This window comes from Alligator sinensis, unplaced genomic scaffold (assembly GCF_000455745.1).
Source record: "Alligator sinensis unplaced genomic scaffold, ASM45574v1 scaffold321_1, whole genome shotgun sequence".
Classification (NCBI taxonomy): domain Eukaryota; kingdom Metazoa; phylum Chordata; order Crocodylia; family Alligatoridae; genus Alligator; species Alligator sinensis.
The window spans coordinates 398,942-422,897 of NW_005841969.1; the positions used below are offsets into that span (position 1 = coordinate 398,942).

The 23,956-nt window shown below is 39.2% G+C and overlaps 2 protein-coding genes across 7 annotated transcripts in view; one reads left to right on the forward strand and one right to left on the reverse strand.

Annotated features, from left to right (window-relative positions):
• Positions 1 to 1,279, forward strand: part of DYNC1I2 (dynein cytoplasmic 1 intermediate chain 2) — a 34,465-nt gene extending 33,186 nt beyond the window's left edge. For both annotated transcript variants that reach the window (XM_006020784.3, XM_006020788.3), the window contains one exon: positions 462 to 1,279. In XM_006020784.3, coding sequence (XP_006020846.1) covers positions 462 to 575 — 114 coding nt within the window. In that variant the 3' untranslated portion in view covers positions 576 to 1,279. The remainder of the gene's footprint in view (positions 1 to 461) is intronic.
• Positions 1,280 to 8,217: 6,938 nt separating this feature from the next.
• The window catches only part of SLC25A12 (solute carrier family 25 member 12), a 90,151-nt gene continuing 74,412 nt past the window's right edge, over positions 8,218 to 23,956 (reverse strand). For 4 of the 5 annotated variants that reach the window (XM_025200501.1, XM_006020790.3, XM_014518594.2 and 1 more), the window contains 5 exons: positions 14,225 to 14,365; positions 11,868 to 12,006; positions 10,288 to 10,446; positions 10,032 to 10,122; positions 8,218 to 9,422 (listed from right to left, as the gene is read on the reverse strand). In XM_025200501.1, coding sequence (XP_025056286.1) covers positions 9,227 to 9,422; positions 10,032 to 10,122; positions 10,288 to 10,446; positions 11,868 to 12,006; positions 14,225 to 14,365 — 726 coding nt within the window. In that variant the 3' untranslated portion in view covers positions 8,218 to 9,226. The remainder of the gene's footprint in view (positions 9,423 to 10,031; positions 10,123 to 10,287; positions 10,447 to 11,867; positions 12,007 to 14,224; positions 14,366 to 23,956) is intronic. The other variant, XM_025200502.1, reaches the window with a different exon arrangement.

Genomic DNA, 23,956 nt, shown 5'->3' on the forward strand with positions numbered 1-23,956 from the left:
CAAGTCCTTCTGGTGCCCCTCCCCTTAGGCAGCATCTGGGGCACATGCTTCACTTACCTACCCCACGTTACACTACTGGCGATAAGATACCTACCCAGTGTGCCAGGGAGAAACTAGATGTGGACAGTGAGCTTCTTAATGGGTGCTATGACCTCTCCAGATGGAAGGATGCTTGCCCAGGCAGATGTTTTCTGCTTTAAACATAAGACTTGAGCATTCTCTTGGCATTATTATCAAGCACTGACTTTATTAATGTAAAGAGTACTAAGTCATTGTGAGTTTCTGGACAGTGCATATAAATTATATTGGTTAGCAAGACCTTTTAAAGATCTCTTGAATAATGTAATTGGTTATAGCAACACTTGCAGTTCACAAGCGATATTAGTGGATGGATTTAAAATGAGCCCAGTTCTGTTCTGTTTGTACTTACCTAAGGATGCAAATTTCATATTTTTCCACAGCAAATTGCTGTCCCTCGCAGCGATGAATGGACTCGTTTTGGTCGGACATTAGCAGAAATAAATGCAAATAGAGCTGATGCAGAGGAAGAAGCTGCAACTCGCATACCTGCATAAGTCTTTCAAAACAGGCAGCACCCGTGGATTTGGGAATGATTATAGGTGTTAAGACTAAAGTTGTGCTTGTCCAAATGATGATGACCTTGGGAGGGAGATGTGGACTAAACTGTGGATGTTGAAAATGTATCAAGATCACTGAAAAGTAAATCTTGCAATGTCACTTTTTTATACATAATTACAAGCACACTCTTGGATTTGTAACTTTTAATAGAGTTGACCTCAACTTTGCAAGGGTGTACTTTGCTGAAACACTAACACAGGTGTTAGACTGTTTGAATTTTCCAAGTTTACACCAGTATAACTAAATCTGGAAAGTAGACCACCTGAGTTCTATGTCTAAATCAGACCTCCTGTATGACACTGGCTAATACTCATTCACTAGTTTAATCTCTGAAGGATTATAATTGTTAGGCAATTAGAACTACCCATGGAAATGCATGCATTTGTTCAAAGTAACCTTTTATCCTATTTCTTTCTTACATATAATGGGCTCCAGGCTCCGGTAGTGGGTTATATAAATGAATGAAAGACTTCATCTGTAATCACTTAGACTTATTTGACAATAGAGCTTGTCTTTATAGAGTACTACATACATAATACTGTGTCTGGGGCTCTTCTGTTTGTTTTTTGTTTTGAATAAGTGCAGTAAAGGGGAAATGGCTTTATAAATAAATGCTACCTGAGCTTTTATCCTCAGCTCAGTCCTCTGGTATGTCTCCCTTCTTTGTCTGCATCCAAACAAAGATGTTACTAATCCACTAGGAGCTGCTGCTTTACACTGAAAACAAAGTTTTCCACCTCTTACTTCCAAGACACCATTGAGAGTACCAAAAGTAAGGATTCCTTGCCTCTTCAGTACTGTAATAGCTAGACTCTAGCTTCTTAGTTGCAGCTTGTACAGCTATAGTATGCAGTATTAGAATATTCCATGAGGATAGCTTTTAAGTGAGCAAAGAATTTAGGAATTTGTCTTTGCCTGCTGTGTTGGGTAGGACCATTGAATTCCTGTTGCCCAGATGTAGAGTTGATGTCAGAAACCCTATTGTAATGTGTAAAGCTGAATGGAATTACCTGTAGTGAAAACTCTGTACTCCATGGTATAGCTAAAAATAAAACTGCTAAGCAACCAGGAATGGTAAAAAGAAACACAGTCCATTTTCTGCCAGGCAACCTATACTTAGGAAGAGATGTGGCCCAGCTTCTGTCACAAGAAGGGTTTCTCTTAAAGTCTTCTTTGCTCCAGATCAGTTTCCACAGGCCTCTTTATGCATCAGAGTGGATTATAGGAGGGGTCCAGCTCCAAGTCCTTTCCGGGTGATTGTGTTGCTCCCATGGAGCTTCTCAGACAGAAACTGTCTACAAAGGCTGCCAGTTTTCTGTAGCAACATACCAATCTGCTTTCAGCTATATTTCCCTTGCCTGCCTCATAGTAAGAGAGACTGTTTTACCTTCTAAGGAAGCCTTTCCGTTCTTGAATCAACACTGATTAACTAGAGCTGTCTGTTCCAATAAAGTGTCTGTTTTCCCTCTCTCCAAGGCCAAGCCGCTTCTCTGTGCCCTGCTTGTGCATGTGGACAGTACTGTTGAGGAGGAGCTATACACATTCTTCTTTTACCCCAGTCTGTTCAAGTTAGCAAGAATCCTACTTTAATATAGTTCCTGCCAGACAAGTATTCATTCTCACAGAGATTTTCTGCTGAAAATGTTCAGAATGCTATCCAGCCATCTTAGAACACTGCTATTTTATGGAGAACACTCACTAGTCCAGAGAGTGGGGGGAGAGGGGGTCAGAATTCATCAAATTAAGTGTCAGAAACAGGCAATGCTACATTATTGTTATCTGTCTTCTGCTTTGGGTTCCATTGTCTTTCCATCTAAAGTAAGAGGGAAACAACTATAAGTTGCTAAGAGCTTTAAGGGGAGAGTTTGGCCAGCCAGATATATGAAAATCAATCCCACTCACTCTGGGAGCAGTCCTGCCAAGCATGAAAGGGACAGGTTCTTACGTTTCAAGCGCACTGGAGACTTATTGCCTTACTATCAAATCTAGTAGTAATCCCAGGGTTCCTTACGTGGAATAAAGAGAAAACACTTTTACCTAAAGTCACACACTTTCTCTGGACTCAACATGGCAGTTTCTGATGCTTAAGTGTTTATAAGAGAAGCCTGTCTACTTAAGCTTGGCATTGTGTAGGCCTACTGAACTTCCTGTTTCTCTTTCCGCTTTCCTTTAAATTAACATTGCATCTCTGTCTGTTAGCAGTAGGTAGCTGTGTTGCAACACACAATATGCTTTGTCCAAAGCACTCAATATGCAGTTGTTGCCACATCCAAGCTAGATATAGCATTGTCCTAAGGTGCAGAATCCTCTGAGGAGAAAAACGGCTTACTGCACCTGGAAGCACCTGACTTGCTGAGTCCATTACTGAGGTTGGATACTTGTTGGCTTCTGAATTCAAAACTTCCAAGGGATATGAGATGGTAACCAATCTATGCTCTCCATATTTGGCTTCCTTCTCCAAAGTTTTCTCGAACCTAACTTGAAACCTTACATGCCATTGTAGAATTACTTGTCTATTGAAGATAACATACTAGTAGCAACTAGTTTTCTTTGCAAGCAGACTGAAGCGGCTTCCAACAGAAGCCATTGCCAAAAACAATAGAAAAGTAGTGCTCGCTTCTAATGTGACAGCTCGCCACCATCCTCTCTCATCCAAGATCAGAGGAACAGTAGGATATTATGGGGACTACAACTGTTGAATCACAATGCTTTTAATCCTGAAGTTACATGATTTGGGAAGAAGAAAGGAGGAATGTAACCTTGCAAATGCCATTGAGGGCTTAATTATTTAATCTAGTTGTCATTTCCCACAATGCAAAGGTAAAAACTTAGGTAAAAATTAAGACGCTAAAATAAATGTATAAAATTCAGCCTTGGTGCTTCAACAGTTATAATCACAAATTCAAATTTACTTAAGAATGATTAATTTTAAAATATCAAGGGCAGCAAAGTTACTTTCCTGTCTTGAATTTTCTAGATGTTTCAATTCAAGATTCAGACTAGTGGCACATTATATGTGTACACATGCACAGGATAGCTGGAGTTTGTGTTTTTTATGGAAACCAATACTGTTGTGTTCACAGAGTTGTCTTGTATTTGTGAGACATGCAGTCACAGAAATTAAAGCACTTTTTTTGTGTCCATTTAAGGTGCACAGAGCTGAAACAGCAGCACTGGCCAATTTTACAGCAGTTGACAGAAAATCATAGTGGCTCAAGTGTAGGTTTGTAGAGCCCTCTCCCCCAAAATCAACAGAACTGAACCTGTCCCACCATGTAAGAGGGAGGCTCCAGATGAGTTGTTCTGTACATGTCTAACAGCCAGGAATAACGTTTTAAGATGGGCAAGGATAGAGCTAGAGGCCTCTTAAGCACAGCGATGCATTAGCTTAAATTGATGTGGGATGGAGGCTATAAAAACTACTGTAGTCCTCAGGCTACATGACCCATGAACTGTCTTAGCTGATACTTGGTAGCCATGACGAAACTCCACAATACCCATTTCCTCTCTGGTTGTACAGGGGAGGGCTCAAGCAGACTGCATACAAGTTTCATGATTTTTAAACAATTTTTGAACCACCTACATCATCCTGATCTGAATGAGAATTAATGAGGGTGGAGGGGGATGGCACAGCATCACAATTTGCTGCTTGAAAAATATTCTTCCTCATTTACTGAGAAAACTTGAGCAGGTGCCTGATGGTTCAAAAATGATTCTCAGCAAAATACAAATACTGTACCATATTTCCTCAAATCCAAGACAAGGTTCCCCCCACTTAACATGGGGGGAGCCCCTTGTCTTAGACGTGAATACAAGCCAGGAGTTGTGGAGTCAGAGCTGCAGTCAATGCCCTCCCTGACCTTGACCCTGTCACCTCACCTCCCCATCTCTATGCTCCCTGGCCTGGGCTGGAAGTTAAGTGGCAAGGGGGCAGTGATTGTGGCAACAGCTCTGGCCCCAGCTTCTGGGCTGAAGCTGCTACTGCTGCATGGCTGGGGTCAGAGCAGCACATACTCTGTCCTTGTTCTCTGCCCCAACTGAAGCAGCAACAGGAAGGTAAGTGGCAGGGGAGCTGGCAGCAGGAAGGGGGACACCAGAAGGGGGAGAAGTGGAGGCCAAGGAGGAGGGGTGCAAGTGGTGAGGGATAGGTGCCAGGGGTTGTAGGCATAGGGAGGAGCAAGCATGAGGGATACAAGTGGCAGGGAAGCACAGGCACCCTGGGGGGCAGGCATGAGGCAGGGGGGGGGGGGGGGGGGGAAACAGATGGCAAGCAGAAGGGGTCAGTCCATTTAAAACTCCCCAACTGTCTAGCCCCCTGCTGCTGCTTATCCTATGCAGTGGTGGGGGAGACTAAGGCAACCCTCTAATAATTAGATTTGAAATATGGAATCTTATAACAAAAGTGAAAACCTTTCCATGTCTAGAATTAATTTTTAGGCCGGGGGTGTCTTAAATTCAAAGTAGTCTTGGATTTAGGTAAATATGGTATGTTTTTGGCTAAGCACAAGAGAAATCTTACACCAAAGCTATTTCTAATCCCAGCAAGTGAAAGCCACTTGAAAATGGATGTATGAGTGCACTTTCATGGCCCTAATTCTAGTTTGCTCCCAGAAACTACCACCATATATTACAGCTGGCCAGAGAATAACTCTTCTACGTGACTTTTAAGGCTTTGGAATTTGTTTCTATTCCACAGCAAAAACACAAGATAAAACCTTTTTCAGCAGTTTTGTGAAGAATTATTACTGGAACATCCATTTTTAGATTAAGGTAAAAGATTTCTATTCATGTCTCTCCCCCATTTTGAAGTAACCTCAAACCACCTTGTTAAAAAAAATAAAAATCAATACATCTTTACAAAAGTGGTTCAGTTGCATCAAAACAGCATATTTTGAGAGAAATTTAATTGAAAAATGTTCTAGCCACCTCTGTGATGCAGGTCCACTCCCACTGAATCACTATTCTAGAACGTGACATTGACGTCATGCAAATCTGATCTAACACTAAGCAAAATTATTTGGTACCTGTATTCTTGATTTCTTTACTCAGTCAGAGAATGGTTTTACATTGCTGTTTAAGCTGCACTGTAAGCCATAAGTTCTGTCACCAATTCAATTCCTGGTCTTATTTAAAAAAAAGAAAAGAAAAAAGCAAGCTTCATTCTATTATGAGAAAGTTCATATGGAGACTGGCTACAGTAATTGGAATGATGGCTTCAGGAGGTTATCTTCGTTCAATAGGTTTGAAAGTGAAATGCCTTCAGGCTTCCATCAGTTTGCTTTGTCAAAAGTACCCCCTCTATTTTCAATCCAAAGTCATGCTGTTCAATTTGACATTTGACCTGTATATTTTCACCAACCTTATGATAGCTGCTATCTGTTCAGCTGAGAAACACAGGAACTATATAAAGCACAGACACATCATGTGATGATTTCTACCCTTCAGGCATGAGAATTCTTAATGAGCTCAGACTTGCAGCTTTTGCTAGAACTTAATTCTGGTCCTCCTTGGAAGGATTTCCTTTCACTCCCCACTTCAAAACAAGTTAATTCTAAATTAATTTTTCAAAATCCCTGTAAATGAGTTCCTACTCCTGCATGCTCTTGACAACAGTTCTATACAAATGAACAGTTTGCTGGGCTCCAGCATGGATCTACATCTGTGCAGTCAGGTTTTATTTATGAAAACTTTTAGAAAAGGGGCTCTAGCTTCAAGCAATTTATAAGCATTCTATGCCTCCCAACAAGCTACAGTTTGCATTTCCACCCACACGCCTTCAAGTATTAGGGAAAGTGCGCACAGAATCTCTTTGTCAACCCTACATCTGCAGAGTTAAGGACATACCAACACACTAGTGCCAGGGATGTTAGATACTGTAAATGATCATCATGGGAGCCTCACTGTCCAATCACTGTTTTGGAACTGGAAGAAATATAAATGCAATCTCCCATTGCAAAGTCTCCTAAGGCCTTGATCAAGTCAAGTCAACAAGCTGTGACAAAGATTAAATGCCAGTGGGTACCAAATATTTTTCTACCCCTCAAGGATTTGTCTTTAGCAGAACAAAATATATAGATGTAAGTGTGAGCTGCCTAGGAAGTCAATACCCAGGGGAAACTGCCTAAACAGGTAATTCTCTCTGACCAACAAATGGGAACTAGGAGCTCTATTACCGTCTTGTTATATGTACGCAACTCTATTAAAGTCAAGGGGAGTTTTGCTCAAAATTGGATTGTAACTCATTAAGTACTGTGCAATATATGACACTTTCAGTACAGTGCATTGCAGCACCCATGAAAGATTTGGGCGTTCTTGTTTGATAGAAAGCGTGCAATGGCTGGACATTACTACTCAGTTCTTAACAAGTTCCCCCTCCTCTTTCTCATATGTTAAAATCATTGCCATTCAGCTACTTTAAACTGAATTAAAATATTAACTGGAATAAACCCAGAGCAACTCTGACTGTTTGCTTCATTATTTTAATCCTCCAAGCTTTTACAGTAAATTGATCTCCCAAGGTATTTAATTCAGCAAATAGTATGTCATACCGCAGTTCTCTAAGATATGTGTAAGCAAGGACAGAAACCTCCAGTCCTTACCTGGCCAATGTCTGCCTTCTGAAATGAACAAATCTTTTCAATTAAAATTGCTGCCAGGAATCAGGTAGTGACTAGTTGTGCTCCTGTTTATATCTAGTGAACAGAACAACCAATCAATTAATCAATATACTGTTGGTATTTTACTACTGCTTTTCACCGCATAATATCTAAACAGACTTAAGAAATTTGACTCTGCTGTTTCTTCACTCCTTACCTATAGGAGGATAGATTATAACTATGATCGGGAATTCATGCTTATCCAATACATGGAAGTTGCAACTGCAGTCTCATGAAACTAATGCCCCACCACTTGAAAGTGCTTTTAATTTGGCTAATTTACGTGAAGCAAAAGATCTACATAATTTTTTTCAAAGCACTATAAAATCTTCCCAGAGTAAAAGCACCCATCCTTTGGAAAGTAGCCTAGTGCCTCTATTTTATTTTTCTGGAAAATAAAGATTTGCAGAACTTTTAGAGGGAGGGAGGGAGGGAGAACTCATTTTTCATCCTAACAAGAAAGAATGTAGCTCTCCTTCAAACAAGTATATCCAAATGGATTAATTCTTATAATACTTCAAACCCACAAAGCCAGGAGGGCTTGTGGCTCCCTGAGCTGTCAGAAGTCATTCTGCTAAAGCTACAGGAACCTCCTGTGCAGAATATAGAGCAGCTCTGTAAATCTACAAGGCTGAATTCTAAGATGCTTGCATACATTCACACAGTGCTGCACATCAGATGCTAACCCCCCTGGCAGGAGGGGTAGGATTTCTCATGCTGCACATTAAATAAAACCCTTGTTCAGTAAGGCACAATCATAGTAAAATGGATACAGTGCCTGTTAAACAAGAGCTTAGATCAGAATTCAGAATGTGAATATTCACCAATCAACCCTTGTATAATCAATTTCTTAAACTATACAGGGAGTCAAATTTATCCCTAGGCAATTTCACTGAGATCAAGAGTTACATCAAGGATGAGATTTTGTCCAAGGCCTTTTATTAGTTAATTACAAGTATGAGACTTTGGGGACTTGCTTGGCAAGCTACCAACATATCCTGGCAATTATTTTGTTAAAATATGGCAAGGATAAACCAGTTGCATTGAATTCATGAAACTGTTATTCAGATATGTACAATTTACAGAAAAAAATTAGACTGGTCACAAGAAAATCTACATATATATTCTCACTGCATTTTAAACACGCTATTCCAGAGATAAGAAACATCACCAACTCATAAATATGTCAATAAGATAAAATAACCAGCCTCATATCACCGTAAGTGTCACCAGGGGTATACCTATAGGTTCCAAAAATTAAAATATTTCTCAAACTCAAACACATACAGTTATTGTACATTACTCGAGTCAGTGTATGGCATTTTTATGCATTTGACTTACCTGTTTTAAAACCTTGACTAATTCTGTAAGAAAAAATATACTAGATTATGGTCATAACAGTCTCTTTCTGTTCCTAAAAATCTGCAACTCATGCTGACAAATATTTGATGGCTTATTTCTACAAAATACAAAAAAAATAGTTAACTGACTTTAAATAGTTTTTAAATACATTTTATTGTCACATGATTCTTAATAAAACACCTTCAAAACATTCTGTACATTTCAAACTATTTAGAACTGCAATTCCTATTATATAAATGTAATTGTGTAGAGATGCCATGATGTCTCTGTACAAAGATGTACAATATGTACAGTAACATTAACTGCAAGCTGTGCAAAGCCAAGTCTAGGTTACTAATTCATGCCACCAGTTAGAAAAAAAGTCAATGCATAGAACTAAAGCTTCAATCTGCTTCTTGTGTGCAAGTGACTAGTTTATAAACAAATAAACATATGTTGTATATCATAAAGGGGTAATTTGAATTGAATTCTCAGGTCAGCTAGAGCAACATGCAGCTGAATGAATAGCTATAGTACTGTTCTTGAATATTTTTTCCACATTGCACCACTTCACTAGGCAGAAAGTCATCTCAGGATTCAGCCGCTACTTTAAGTTGAATTGAAGCAACACCAGAGGATTTAAATTTTGGAAGATACAGGCCAAACTTGTTTTCTATGCCAGCAAATGTAGCTGTAGCAAGTCTGTATCCACCTATGTGGTCAGGATTAGCAGGAGGAAGGTCTGAGATTCGAGATTTTGGTGTAGGTTCTGATCCAGAAGGCTTGCTGTTTGTGAAGAAAAACAGAAACATTGCAGATTGACAAAGGTTTTCACACAGACACTAAGCAACACAGCAAATTTATAATAGCTTTTAAATAGCTGTGATCAAGTAGATCAGGCTAAATTTCATTTCTGGATACTTTAAAAGGGCTTACAAAACGTAGTAGCAACAGAAATGTTTTCTGATAGTTAAAAAAAATCTTATATTTAAATAAAAATAAGGAAAACATTTTGAACGAGATTTAAAAAACAACTTAGAGTTAGCAACCCAAATGCAGCAGCTATATTTAATGCATTAAAAACATTGAACCAACTTATATTTCATGTTGCTGGGATAGTGTAATAGTATACAAGTAAAATCAGTTCAATCTTTTTAAGCTCTTTCAATTTTAATGCCCAAGATGTTGTTAGTAAAATACATGCATGCATGTTTTCTTTTTCTTTTTTTTGCATAGGGTACTATTAAAGCAAAATTCTGGCGCTACAGCTAATCAAAACCACTAAGTTTAAAATCCATTGGTTCCCACAAAATCTTTCCATGTAGATCTCTAGAGATTAAGAAATTGAATTTGGCAGGCCCTGCTTGCATATTTAAAGCAAACATTTGCACTTACAGTCCTCCAAAATCGACATAGAACCATCGCTGCAGAAGTTCATAAGTGACTAAAGTAACACCAAACTGAGGTGAAGATCTGAATACACGAGCTGTTCAATATTGAAGATAGTAATATTAGTGCAGGGGAAAAATGCGAATATTTAAAATCAACTTGTATATAACTAAAATTATAGTTCCCTGCCCTGAAACCTTTATTGTTATGAATAATCCCTAGTCAAGTGAGAAAGATCCAGTACATAAAGTCAGTTCCCTACCTCCAGCTCCCTTCCACAAAGCTGAAGGGCCTTCTTCTCTAAGTATCTTCCCAAAACAGTCAAAAACTCCACTGTATGTTGTCTGACCAGCTCGTGCTGCCACTTGCAGTCTTGTCTTGATGACATCAGCAGGGGTTACCAAGGAAGCAGCAGGAACACCTTTTAGAAGAAAACAGCATTTAATTTCCACAAAATATCTTGTAAAATATAAAACATTTATAGTGTTGAAGAATATAAAACTGCAAACTAATATTTTGAGAAATCAAGCCCTAAAAAAATATACAAACTAACACATGTTCTAGTATTAATATAAAGTATTCAAAGCAGAGCACAATTCTGCTGTGTTTCTTCTAAATCTCAATTAAATTTTAAGACAGGTGCTAAAGAAAACACTGTACAAATGCAGTCAAGATTACTATAAAACTTAGACAAAGATAATAAGAACAATTTTTTCTTATCGCTGTCATTTAAGTTTCACAATTATGTCAAATCATTTTATTTTAAAAAGTTTTTCTACATATAGGTTAAGTTGCATACACACATAAAAATAAAGATTAAGTTTTGTGACATAAATTAGTTGTGCTCTCAAATATTACTGTGCTTTTTAATATTAATAGCTCTATTGAACTATCTTACACACAAAGTACTTTGTAACTAGATAGCTGATTAACTAGTCTGCACAGCTCCCAGGTACAACATTCTAAATCCTTCATTGATTCATTTTTAAATGTGTTAATATGCACAGTGATCATTTAACAGTCCATTTTTTCTACAGTTCCAAATGGCTTTTGGCCATCTTACTACTAAAACAGAAGACACTTAAAAAAAAAATAAGACTGACAATGAAAATGTTTCAAAAGTCTGAGACAGACACTATGGGAACAGCTGGCAGTAATGGGAGAAACTGGTAGAGCAGCAATGTCCTTGGTTTCTTATTCAAACGAAAAAGGGAAGGCACAGGTAATGCCCACTTCTTGGCAGAGAACTGTGTTTGCTTTTGGAGGCAATTTGTGAATATTTATGATTTTTTTCATTTAAATTTTAATCACTTACCAAAATTAAAACATCCCTTTGCCTGGAATTTGAACATTTGCTTTCAGCCTCAATTGAATTTTTAATTACAAGGTATGTTGTCTCCACAGATTTCCTTACCAGCCAGGAAAGACATCCTTAATCCTTTTTTGGGACTGAACTTTGAAGTAAGAGTTTCTTCAAATTGTTCAGAAGCCCTAAACTAGGCAAGTCATTTTCTTCCTAGCCCTTCTTTCAGTGTACATTCATCAAAGATTCAAATTAGTCTTCAAGTCAGAGAGGTTGGTAACAAGTAAAACCCCATTGAGATAGATGAAATGTGACTACAAGTTGCTGAGCTGCATTACACTGTTTATCCACATTTATGCAAATGTAATTAGCTCTCATCAAAATTACACAACCTCCCACCAAGGATAACAGTGATCAAATTTAGATTAAGTCAGATACAACAGTATATTACCTTTCATATATATGGGACAGAAGAATGAATATTTATTATTGCCTATTAGAAGAAAAATGTTACTTCTAGAAAATATACAGTAAGTTACCTGCAATGGCACCAGCTGCCAGGAGATTCAACCCACTCACATGGCCATTTTCATCAGCCAGCATAAGTTTACTATGAGCATAAACAGGAAAGTAGATTCCAGAAAAGGGAATGTCTCTGAGGAAACATGCTTTGGCACCCTGGCACAGAAACAAAACAGTACAAACAAGTTATGCAAATATGGTTACAACTGAAATCTGGGAAACCTGCCTGAGCCAAGTCACTCTAGGTGACCTACCTGGTAAATAGCAGGTGCAACAATGTCTCAGAATAAAGGATGTAAATTTAAACATCCAAACAGAAACCCTCAATCATTCAGCCATCTCTGCTAAAGCAGCAGCAGCGTTCATATCTGATTTTACTAAGCAGCCTTCAGTTAAGGCTTGCCATCAATTGCTGGATAGATACTTTTTTGCACCTCTCACACACATAAATTTAACTTGTAAAAACCTCATAAACCCTTGGTGCTCAGCCTGCCAACAAAGTAGCATCCTGCCACATCAGGGAAGGGAGGTAGGGCCTTTGTTTGCCATTTGCTATATGACTCCACAAGATCCTGGACACATTACACAGCCCTGCCTGGAGGGCTTCATACCGTTCTCTGCTGACTTACCCTGGCTGACACAGGGAATGGGCATGACTCTGGCCCAGGAATGGAAATCATTCTTGGATAAAACTTGGTTTTTACAGGTCTACCAGCAACCTAAAATATTTTTCCAGAGAGTTTAACACACTGTAATAGCTCTCAATTTGCTACTACAATGTCATGTCAACAACCCTCATTTTAAGTCCTTGATTATTCATCTTATGCTGGGCAACATAACCCCTCCTGTACAACACATACGTAATTGGATTGTGTGGGAAAGTCTCTTCCCCCCATTCTGAGGACATGCCCTGGCTAATATAGAAACAGTCTCTTCTGCCTACCACTCCAGTCCACACTGGCAACAGCATTTCCCAAGCTCTGTGGTTTTTGCTCCATTGTAGCAGGATTGGCTACTCTCATGTCCCTCCAATTTGAGCTGCCACCATTCATCTGGAGCCAGTCAATAACTGTGATTCCCACACACCTTTTCTCCTCCCCCACAAGGGGGTGTAACCCATACTGCTGTACAGAGACATGGCCACTGTGCTTCTGCATTTTCAACATGAGGAGGAATATGCAAAAGCAGATCCAGTAGGATCTTCTCTGGCCCATTTCTTAGCATCCCCTCCCTAGTGATACATGGGAGCAAACAGTCTTCTGCATGGGATCTATGGGATCCCACTGGTGCAGATGGCTTTCTGGAGACACTGTTGCTTGTATGAACTTGACTTCACAGTTTCTGACTAGTTCAATCCAGTTATTTACTTCACTAAGATTTGGATTTCTTTTTTAATTACAGTTAATTCCAAATAACATCACTAGGGTTACTGTGCATTTTAAAAAATGGCAAATTCTTAGTAAGCTTAACTTTTTAATTACCAAGCATAAAATGGTAATTGCTCTAAAATGTCCTATGTATCAAAACGTCTGTGACCTTTAAAACCTTATAGCTGTGTGAATCTAATCCACTGAATTCAGAATAAAAGCTGCAGCTCTGGAGGCAAATTTACACTTTTTTTTAAAGTATTATCATAGCTCCATAAAACTAAAACAATGTGTTGCAAGTGCACAGCTGCAGACAGGTGCTGAATTTACGCATTACCCCTTGCACTGGCTAAAGGGACAGAAAGAAATACTCTTCCTTGTTTAAGAAAACTAATAGCTTCTGCTCCATTACATCTGATCTGTAATGATGGTAGTAAATATACCTGCAGGGAAGGAATCTGTTGACTGGCATTCTGCTAAAGTACAGTACAGTATGGGCTTTTTTAATGGAATTCATTATTGACAAATCCCACCACTTAACTTCTTAAAGATCCGAATCCTACTAAACTCTACTACTGTTTCACTGTCGTCAAATTATTAAGACAAAGAGAGTACCCTGCTGCAGAGATAACAATGGAGATAACTGAGATTCAGAATAAATGTAAGACAAATATAAAAGGAAAGCTAAAGAAACTTTTCACAAAACCCCACCAAATGAAATGATCCGTGCCAGAAGCCAGCAGGTCTCCAATACAGGACTCCCTGCAGCTTAGTATAAAAGCCCAAAGGATGGAATGGGGGAGTATTTTTATGTATCCCACTGCCACTAATATAAATGTGGGTTTTTTCAGTTTTCTACTGTGGGGCTGCTCTGCAGGAAGAGATTGTTTTTAAATTTGAAAAGGTTTCTTTGTTTCTCAACAAAGGTTTTGTTTCAACAGTTTTTAAGTTTAGCATAAAATGGATTAAAAGCAGTTGCTGAGACTGCTCAGAGTAGGAATACATACCTTATAAAGACCAAAAATCCCCAAGTCCTTTAGAACAGTAAGGGCACTGACTCTGGGCCCTGTAGTGATCTCTCCTGCTACCTGCAACCGAATCTTCACAATCTCCAGTGGATTAGTGAAGATGACCTGTGATGCCCCTGCCTGAAAGACCAGAGAAAAGGATTTCAAGTAAGTTCTCCCACTCCAACATTCCATTAAAGGTCCACTCCTGCAAGGTGCTGAGTACCTTCCACTTCATTGAATAAAGCTCTATGACATATTTAAGAATAAACAAAAACAGTAACACCCTTTGCATGAAGTCCCCATCCCCTGCTTTTATCCCGAAGTCCTCATCTCCTGTGTTTTTTAAAGTTGCGAAGTTTGGCATTTAAAAACAAAATCAGACTTCCATAGTCTGTGTCTATAATTAGTTCCATTTCTGCTTCTCCCTCTGTTATCCCTTTTTCTAAACAGCCATGTAACCACCTAAAATCTATCAACATTTCTCTAGATCAGATGCTAGTCTTGGTCATAATATACAAGAATGTTTGGCTGCAAATACATATAAAGAAATAAGATCTTCTCAATGAAAGCAGGGGGTCTGGACCTGATGATCTCTGAGGTCCCTTCCGGCTCCTAACTTCTATGAATCAGACCAAGCCATCTTGCAACTAGAGGTTACCTGGCATTAAAAAGGGAGTCTTAACATTTTAATACCGTATCAATGTTAGGGGAATAAGTATAAAGCTTACAATATATACAGCAAAAGCTCAGAAATTGATCTCTTAGTTGCCATAAGATCTAAAAGCAGAGTAAATTTGTACAAGTATTATTTTCTATGCTATGTTACAATGGTTCAAGAAATAGCAATCAGACAAAACAATGACATGTCCTTTGTATCTAGGGATGCTGCCATATAGGAGAGAGCAAAATTTAATTTGTATTTGATATCATAATTTTAAATCACTGGTGGAATGCTTTGAGTGTATACAGAAGCTTTCAATTGTCCTTACCAGAAAGAAAAACAAATAAATAGTTTTCCCAACACTTCCAAATCTGTTACAAGACACAGACAAACACAGACCAGCATTGTACATGTCACTGACCTGGGCCTGACAGATTTAACAGCTGGCAACTTGTTTTGTATTATCGAAGCTGAAGCACTATCTTGTACATTTCCCCAAGTCATACTGCTGCATGAGCTGCTGTACAGAGTCTGCATTTTAATCTCAGACTTTCAGAGAGGTGCATTTCATATTTAATAGAAATATCCAACCTGACAGTTCAGTTCCAGAAGCATGTAAACCCACTTGAAAGTGACATGTTTAGACTTGTCTTTGGTATGCTGTAGGTGCTGCCTTTCACTTCTGGCAAAGTACATGGTAAATCACAAAATGGGTAACTTGACTTAAATGCCTGCCCCAAATCCCCCCCACCCCCAACCCCAACCCCAACCCTCCTTTTTAATTTAAAACCATTTACAAATTTTACTTAAAACATGTGCCATGGAACATGTCCAATCTTATTCAATTAATATGTTTCTCTCCTTATAAAAACTCTTAAACTCTTCTCTTACACTAATCACAACCTGTCAAAAACTTCATTCAAGGAAGGGAAAATACCCTCTGTAAAGGAAGCTGCCTTTTTAAGCAATTCCCTCTTTATAAGCGCTGTGAAAAAAATGCAGGAACTTGCTCTAATCTCTCCTGAAAAGCAATGGTTTTAAAATTCCTGACCCCAAATATGCAGTTCAACCAGCTCAGCCTTCTTTGCCAAGCAATAGCTCAAGTGCAACCTGGCCTTTCTATGATGTATCTGTCTATACCTTCATCTTCCTACCTACCTTCAAAGTCTGGAAACACAAGTGTACTCTGCTGCTTGCCCCAGAAGCTGATAAAGCCAGGTTATTTTAGACCAGGGATGGATGGGCACTGCAAAGCCCATGGACATTTACAGAGAATAAATTTCCCCCTCCGTTCTATTGAGGAACATCAAGCATCAGCAATTTCACTGATCATAGCTACAAAATGCATAGGTGGCTGCTTGAACTTGGTAATGAAATAATTAACCATGCTGACATTCAAACAGTCACCATTATGCTTCAGGGGAAAAAAACTTGAGCCAAACAGGGACCTTTCCTATTTGTATACACGTAGCTCTATTGTTTACAATTATTTGTCACCACATTCATGATTTACTCTCCTCTCAAGACATCTCCCAAACAAAGGAGCTAGTTCGTTAAGTACTCTTCCCCTTTTTCTTCTAAATGAAAGTAGAGATTTTGAAACACTTCCTGGAACCACCAAGAAACTGAGTCCTGCCCCCACAGGCTACCTCAGTTTAATCCCTAGTTCTGACTGGAACCATACACAGAATATTCTCCCAATTCATAAACACCACCACTACACAAAGTAATCATCAGAGCTAGGTTCCTTTCTGACTCCTCCCCTGTCCCCTATTGAAAAAGGTGTATGTATGAATGCATGTGTGTGCATGCACACACATGCATACACATGCGTGCACGCACACACACACGTGCACGCATGCACAGCTGCCCTGAAGGAGGACCATTTCAGTTTCAATCTAAAGAAGATTTATAAAATTGCCAGGTGGCAAATCTGTTAAAAATCTAATTTTTTTTCCAAACTGTATTAAATACCAAACCGATTTGAAAAGTTTGACTTCTCTAAATTAATTTCAATAAATGAATAATAATAATAAATTATTATTGAATAATAATAAATTCAATAATCTTAAGCAGGAAGCTGTCACTAACATGAAATATATCACAAAAATAGGCTTTAAGTTACCACACATTTAGATGTTCAACTAGAAAGTCAGTTCAGTTCGACAATTATTTGGTAACTGCTCATTAAATGCGCATATTGCATTTATATACATGTGAAATTGTTTTTTATTTTTAATCTCTTACAAATTAGCATGTCCTGCAGGGCAGGCAAAATAACTATCCTTCATTGCCTGACACCCACCATGGAAACAAAAATAGACCAATTCATAAACATTTCTATTTTCTACAAAGCCAATCTTTCTGCAATTAACATTCACTCTTTTTAGACACGCAAGTGGCTAGGTCTCTGCTAAAATCCAATCAGAGCCCACTTCAGAAAGGGCAGAATTGGAGAAACAGGATTTTGACACACCACACTAAGTTTTATATGAAAAATATAAAATATACCTTTGTTGAGCAGGTAACTACATAAAACACAACTGCTAGCAGAGCCCCCGGATGTGTTCTGGCTTCCCTGTTATTTTTGAAGAACACCTTTGAAAAGTGGCATTAATCATACCAACCATGGCCAGGTACAGACATTACACTTTTACTAGTATAAGTGATCATAAACCAGTCTATATCTATAACAGAAGTTCTGAACACAAAACTGGTCTATACCTGTAACAGAGCAGAAGTTCAGCACACAGACTCGTTTAAAAATGGTGGAACCTGGTCTAAGATTTGTCCTCCCTTCCCCCCACCAAAGGGTGAATAAGTGTTGTGTTCACTACTGATCTAAACTACGATGCTTGCAGAAAACCCTGGAATTTAGATCAAATCTGCCTCAGGCTTTTTGAATGTCTGTACCTAGCCCATGTTAACAACTGGCACATGTGGTTTTCTATATGCAAGCATGTATCACAAAGGAAACTTGGGAAGTTCTGCAATAATTTATATAACCATCACCAGGCCCAATTTTTAAATGTTGGAGTTTGTTTATTTATTTTAAGAACACTCTTCCCAAAACCTTGATTTCACAGAACAGCTCAATTCTTTGCACAGTGCTACAATTGTTCCTGGAGCACTTTTTTAATATAAGAAACTACTCGTGCATAATTCCACTGAATTCAGTGGGATTGCTTGTCATGTCCCTAGATGCAACATAGGAATAGATGGTTAAGAGGGATATAAGGTAGAAAAGGTCACTTAGAGCAAGCAGAGGGATAGTATAAGGCATCTTGGTTTTTGTCATGTATATACTATATTCAGCTTTTTCCCCCCCAAGTTTTAAAGTGTGTCACATGATCGGGAGTCATTGTTGGAAAGAATGTTTTGAGTAGGAATAAGGAGAAGCAAGCAAATGGCAGATGGGAGAAGAGAGATTATGTGAGATAAAGAGAACAGCCCTGAAGAGGATGCAGAGTAGCATTATCAAGTTTTAACAAAAAGAAATATTGTATTAGAACTTTAAACTCGTGTAATGAAAAATTATCATTTAATGCAAAAATTTAAGAAATATAAATGCTTTGTCTTTACTATATGATCACATTGCCATAAATATTTTGATCACTTCATCTCTTAGAACTTTAATATCACATTAAAATTCCTGTTTGGAATCACTGTTCTCTCCTGCTACGTACTTGCCCTCAGAAGCAAAGTCACAGTATAATATGCCTCCAAGTAAGGAGTGACGCTAAGAAATTTTCCATCTAAAGGTGGGAGGTTGATTGAATATGAAAATTCTTTCAAATACCACTACTTCATGGATCTTCCCGAACAACTACATTTTAGACGCTTCTTAGTTATCTATTGCACATTGCACAAAGGTTGAATTTACCTGACAAATACAATAAACATCACTCAAATCAATCATCATTCATTTGGCAACACTAATGCAGATGCTGAGCAAGTGCAGGGCCTCCTATATACGTCTTTAATGCTTCTATAAAAACTTCTAATGCAAAGATTATGCCAAAATTTCATGAAATATTAATAACTTTTCTTCAAATTAACTAGATTCTGCTCATCGCACACACACATACACACACACACCATATTCATATATACATACATATTTTTTTTTTTTTACACACACACACACACACACATACATGCTTTTTCAAAGAATATTTGAGTACTAATAATACAGATTGCTTTATTTTTTCCTGTTAAAAATCCCTTTACACTTAAATAACTATAGGCATTAAAAAGAATTTGAAACAAATTAATTTCTGAATGGAAGTTATTCATACATATCAGATATACCAATATTCAAAAGTTTCTACTTAACCTTAATGTCATGTAAAATAACTCCACAAGGAGCAAATAAAGGAACTGAAACTGACAGCAAAGGTTATGAGAGAAAAGATACAGCTTGAGATCCCACAGCAAACGCCTCATGACATGCCAAAGGCTGAAGGAAATACACAAACGACCCTTCAACATGGGACCTCTTGCCCTTTCCAATTCCACCCAAGAGGCATATGTTATAAAGGGAGAGAAGGCCTGCTCCAAGCCCTTGTTTACTTTCTACTTGGAAGAGCCACATCCTGGCTCAAAACTAATTTCCCATACAAACAACTAAAAATAAGACAACAGTATTTAAATCTGATTTTTTTAAAAACATCAATACCATTTCCCAGTCCAAAGGCAGGACTTTCTTTTCTTTTCTTTTTTTTCTCTTTCTTTTACACACCTAATGGAAGCCTCCTAAATATTACAAAACATTAGGCCCCTGTCCACATTTAGGATTGCACTAGAAATACACATCATCAAAAAAAGTTTTCAGCTGAATTTGCCCTTCACATGGTCTGTTGGAAGAGCTTGGGGAAAAAAAATGTTTCTACAGAATGTGCAAAAGCATGAGATGAATATGGCCTGACAGCTCAAATTCTATATTTCATCTATTATCTTTTGTTAGTTAAAAACAGCAAAATATTTTAGTTTCCTTTTTCCCCATATATATAATTGTTGATAAATGGCTATTTACCTGGTAAGATGGAATGAAATGCACTAAAAACATGAAAATATTAAAAATTGGTTTTAGAAATAGAAGTACCAAAGGGTGTGTCCAGATGAGCACAGCCGTGCAGTATGTGGCGCCACAAACACATCTGCAGCGCCACATACCGCACAGTTCGGTGTTCTCCACACTGCAAGGGCGTGCTGCCTGTGCATGCGCTGCTCTGGGTTTTTTTGACCCCTGGATATCCATGGATCACTGCTGCTGCAGCCCCAAGAAGCCCCCAGAACTCCAGGTAAGGCTGCAGGTGCCAGCCCAGTGCTGGCCCCAGCCTCCCCTACCACTCCCAGCATGACCTGCTGCGTGCCAAAGCATGTGTGGCATGGGTGTTCCCTAGGTGTAAGTAGTTGTGGCACAAGGTGTGGCACTGCTACTTCTCCCTGGGGAACCAAACATCTGCCCTTGATTGGACATAGCCAAAGTGTTCAGATTAGGTACCAATTTTTTTTTCTTTCTTTCTTTTTTTTTTTGGAGTAAAAAATTATAATTCTGAAAGAAAACCAGTTTCCTGTATGACTCATGAACTACAGATTAAAAAAAATCATAGAATGTTTTGAAAGACTGTACAAGTTTTTAATATGTCATTTATATGACACAGTGATATATATTGCTTTAGTCATAAAATATGTAATCTTGCCAAATGAAGAGAAAACAAGTACCTAAAATGCATGTGGTTTTTCAAAAGTTGTCATTAGTATGATCCCACAACAGGAGCACATGTGCCCATCTTCTGCATTTCAATGTTCATACTGTGAACATACTCTGTACTCCTAAACAAGGAATGCAAAGGACAGGATGGCCACAACCCTCCCCATGGTCCTTTGTAACTCAGATTAAGCAGTACCTGAGCACTCCAAAACAGAAATGCAGTGATGATAAAATCCATGCTAACCACAACGTCTCACAGAACTACAGTGGCTGTACAGAAAGCTGGCATTCTTTCTTCAAATGTGCTTCAGTGAGGATTCCACTGTCAGCAATTTATAAATAAAATCTGCTTAGAAGGGTGAGAAAGAAGCTTCTTAGCAATGTTAAGTAGCAACTGGAGGCCTGGTCTCCCAAATTTGGGATCTGATCTAACAGCCCAGTCTAGAGCATAATCCTTGACAAGCATGAGCTATGGATCCACGTAGCTGCCCTGCAGATCTGGAAAACTACTGGCACATTTAGAAACTGATCAAAAACAGTTTGGTGTTTAGTGGAGAGAGCTGTGAGAGTAAGTAGGAGAAGCAGGCTGGCCAGCTGGAAACACAGGGAGGTGATCCCCCCCCTCCATGCAGCATTTGTCAGGCTGCAGTTGGAGTACTGCATCCAGTTCTTGGTGCCACACTTCAAGAGAGATGTGGCTAGCATTGAGAGGGTCCAGAGGAGGGCCACTCGCATGATCAGGGGGCAGCAGGGCAGGCCCTACAAGGAAAAACTAGAGCAGGGGCGGGCAATTATTTCAGGAGGAGGGCTGCTTACTGAGTTTTGGCAAGCCATCAAGGGCCACATGACAGGCAGCCAGGGGCAGGTAAGTATTAATTTTCTAAATTTTTAGGGGCCCTGCGGGCCGGATAGAATGGCCTGGCAGGCCGCACCCGGCCCGCAGGCTGCATTTTGCCCACCCCTGGACTAGAGGGCCTGAACCTATTCAGCCTCCACAAGAGAATGCTGAGGGGAAATCTGGTGGCCATCTACAAATTCACCAGGGGGGATCAGTAGGGAATAGGAGATGCCCTGTTCCCCTGGGCACCACACAGGGTAACTAGGAATAATGACCACAAGTTGATAGAGAGCAGGTTCAGGCTAGACATCAGGAGGCATTACTTTATGGTTAGGGTGGCTAGGACCTGGAACCAGCTTCCAAGGGAAGTGGTGCTTGCTCCTACCTTGGGGGTCTTTAAGAGAAGGGAACAGAATTTGATCCCCCCACTACCCAATTCAGGGACACTTTACATGCTTCCTAAAATCCACAAACAAGGGAACACAAGTAGACCTATAATATCCAACTATGGAACCCTAACTGAGGAAATATCAGGGTTCATCAAATCAATCCTAAAACCTCTTGCCACCCAAAGAGCGAGTTTTGTCCAAGACACAACAGACTTTCTACAAAAACAAAAACACAGACTACCTTCCCAGCAATACCCTCCCAGCCACCCTAGATATTACCAGCTTATATACCAACATCCCACACCAGGATGGCATCCAAGCCTGCCTTATGTATCTACAAGAGCAAGATTACAACTCAGAGTGCAGACCTAAAGATATTAATTACTTATACACTTCATCCTCCCACACAACTTCACTTTCAATAACCAACACTTTCTCCACACCATGGGCACAGCTATGGGCACCAAAATGGCCCCACAATATGCCAACCTCTTTATGGGTCACCTGGAAGAATTCCTCAAGAACTGCACCACAAAATACATGCTATACCTAAGATATATAAATGATATCATCATTTAGATTGAAAACCTGAAGTCTCTGATTGATTTCCATCACAAATTCAATAACCATCACCCCTCCATCAGGCTCTCTCTTGAATACTCCAGCACCGTTTCCTTTTTAGACACTAACACTATCCAGAATGGTAAAATACAAACCAACATATACAAGAAACCCATCGACCAACATACATATCCACACAGAACCAGCAATCACCCTATACACACAAAGAAAGCTGTAATGTACAGAACACCCATGATCGTCACCTAACAAATCTCAAAAAGGCTTTCACTCAACAAGGCAGACAAGGTTCTTTGGGTGAATCTGATATCTTTTATTAGACCAACTTAAATAGTTGGAAAACAGTTATTAAGCAAGCTTTCGGGTTCAAAAACCCTTCGTCAGGCTGAGGAAGTTTCTGCAATTGGTGTGTGCTCTTCCTGGATGGAATGAAAAGTAAAGAAGCCAGCAACTGGTGCCTCCTCGGCCAATCAGGACAAGAAAGTACTTCTGGTCCACACGTGGGGGGGCCCCCACCATGCTCCTGTGGGACGCTCCATCTGCCCCACCATTGCAGCATTCACGAGCTGCGCCTGGTACCTCAAGGTATGTAGAAAAAACATTTAAAGCTGTGTCTGTAGCTGAATCGCTGATTCTCCGAATCAGCACTGAATCTTTAGATTCAGATTCAGCTGAATTGAATCAGGGCAGTGATTTGAATCAATTAATTGAATTACTGTCCCCGATTCAGGCCAAATCCAAATTGAATATGGCTCATTTTGCACACCCCTACTGCATATGTCCTTAGACCAATACAGCTACAACCAACACAGTTCATGATGGAATTCATAAAATATCAGCCCTACTGGTCTACAAATAGTTTAACACATCCACTGAAACTACTGAATATCCTCATTTTGGATTCTCCTGCTCTGAATGGGATCCACATGGAAAAAGGATTGAATACAAAGAGGGGAGGCTCTGATATGCTAAACTAGTATTGTTTCAGCCACCTACCACATGACATGTTAAGGAAAAAGCCAAACCATAGGCAAATGTGCAGCAAATAGCAGACTGGCAGCTGTGCAGAAATAAGCAAGTAGGTTGTGCATCTGGAAGCATTAAAAATGTGCAGGCCATATGGAAAGACATATGAAAGCATAAGAAAACTGGTCCCAATTCATCCCAGAATAAATCTGCCATTATTGGGGTTGGGCTATGTCACTTCTCAGTTTGTATCATGTGTTCATGCTTTTTTAAAGCTGGGAAAACTTGACTTGCTACAGGCTAACCTGTTAATGTGTCTAGGACTTAACTCATCAGTTTTCTACACTAAGTTTTAATGAATTGTCACAAGCATGTCCTGAATTTAATACTAGCATTTGTTAAATGAATAAAGAAGCCAAAACATCACAAACAGCACAGACATAAGTCATCCATTTGTAAGCTATTAGGTGACCTATAGAGGGCTAAAAGGAAGTGAACATGGCCCCAAAGTAGCTAAAGTGATGGCAATGGGTCTGAAATCTTAAAAATACTGAAGAGGCAAATAACTGTGCCATCTTTC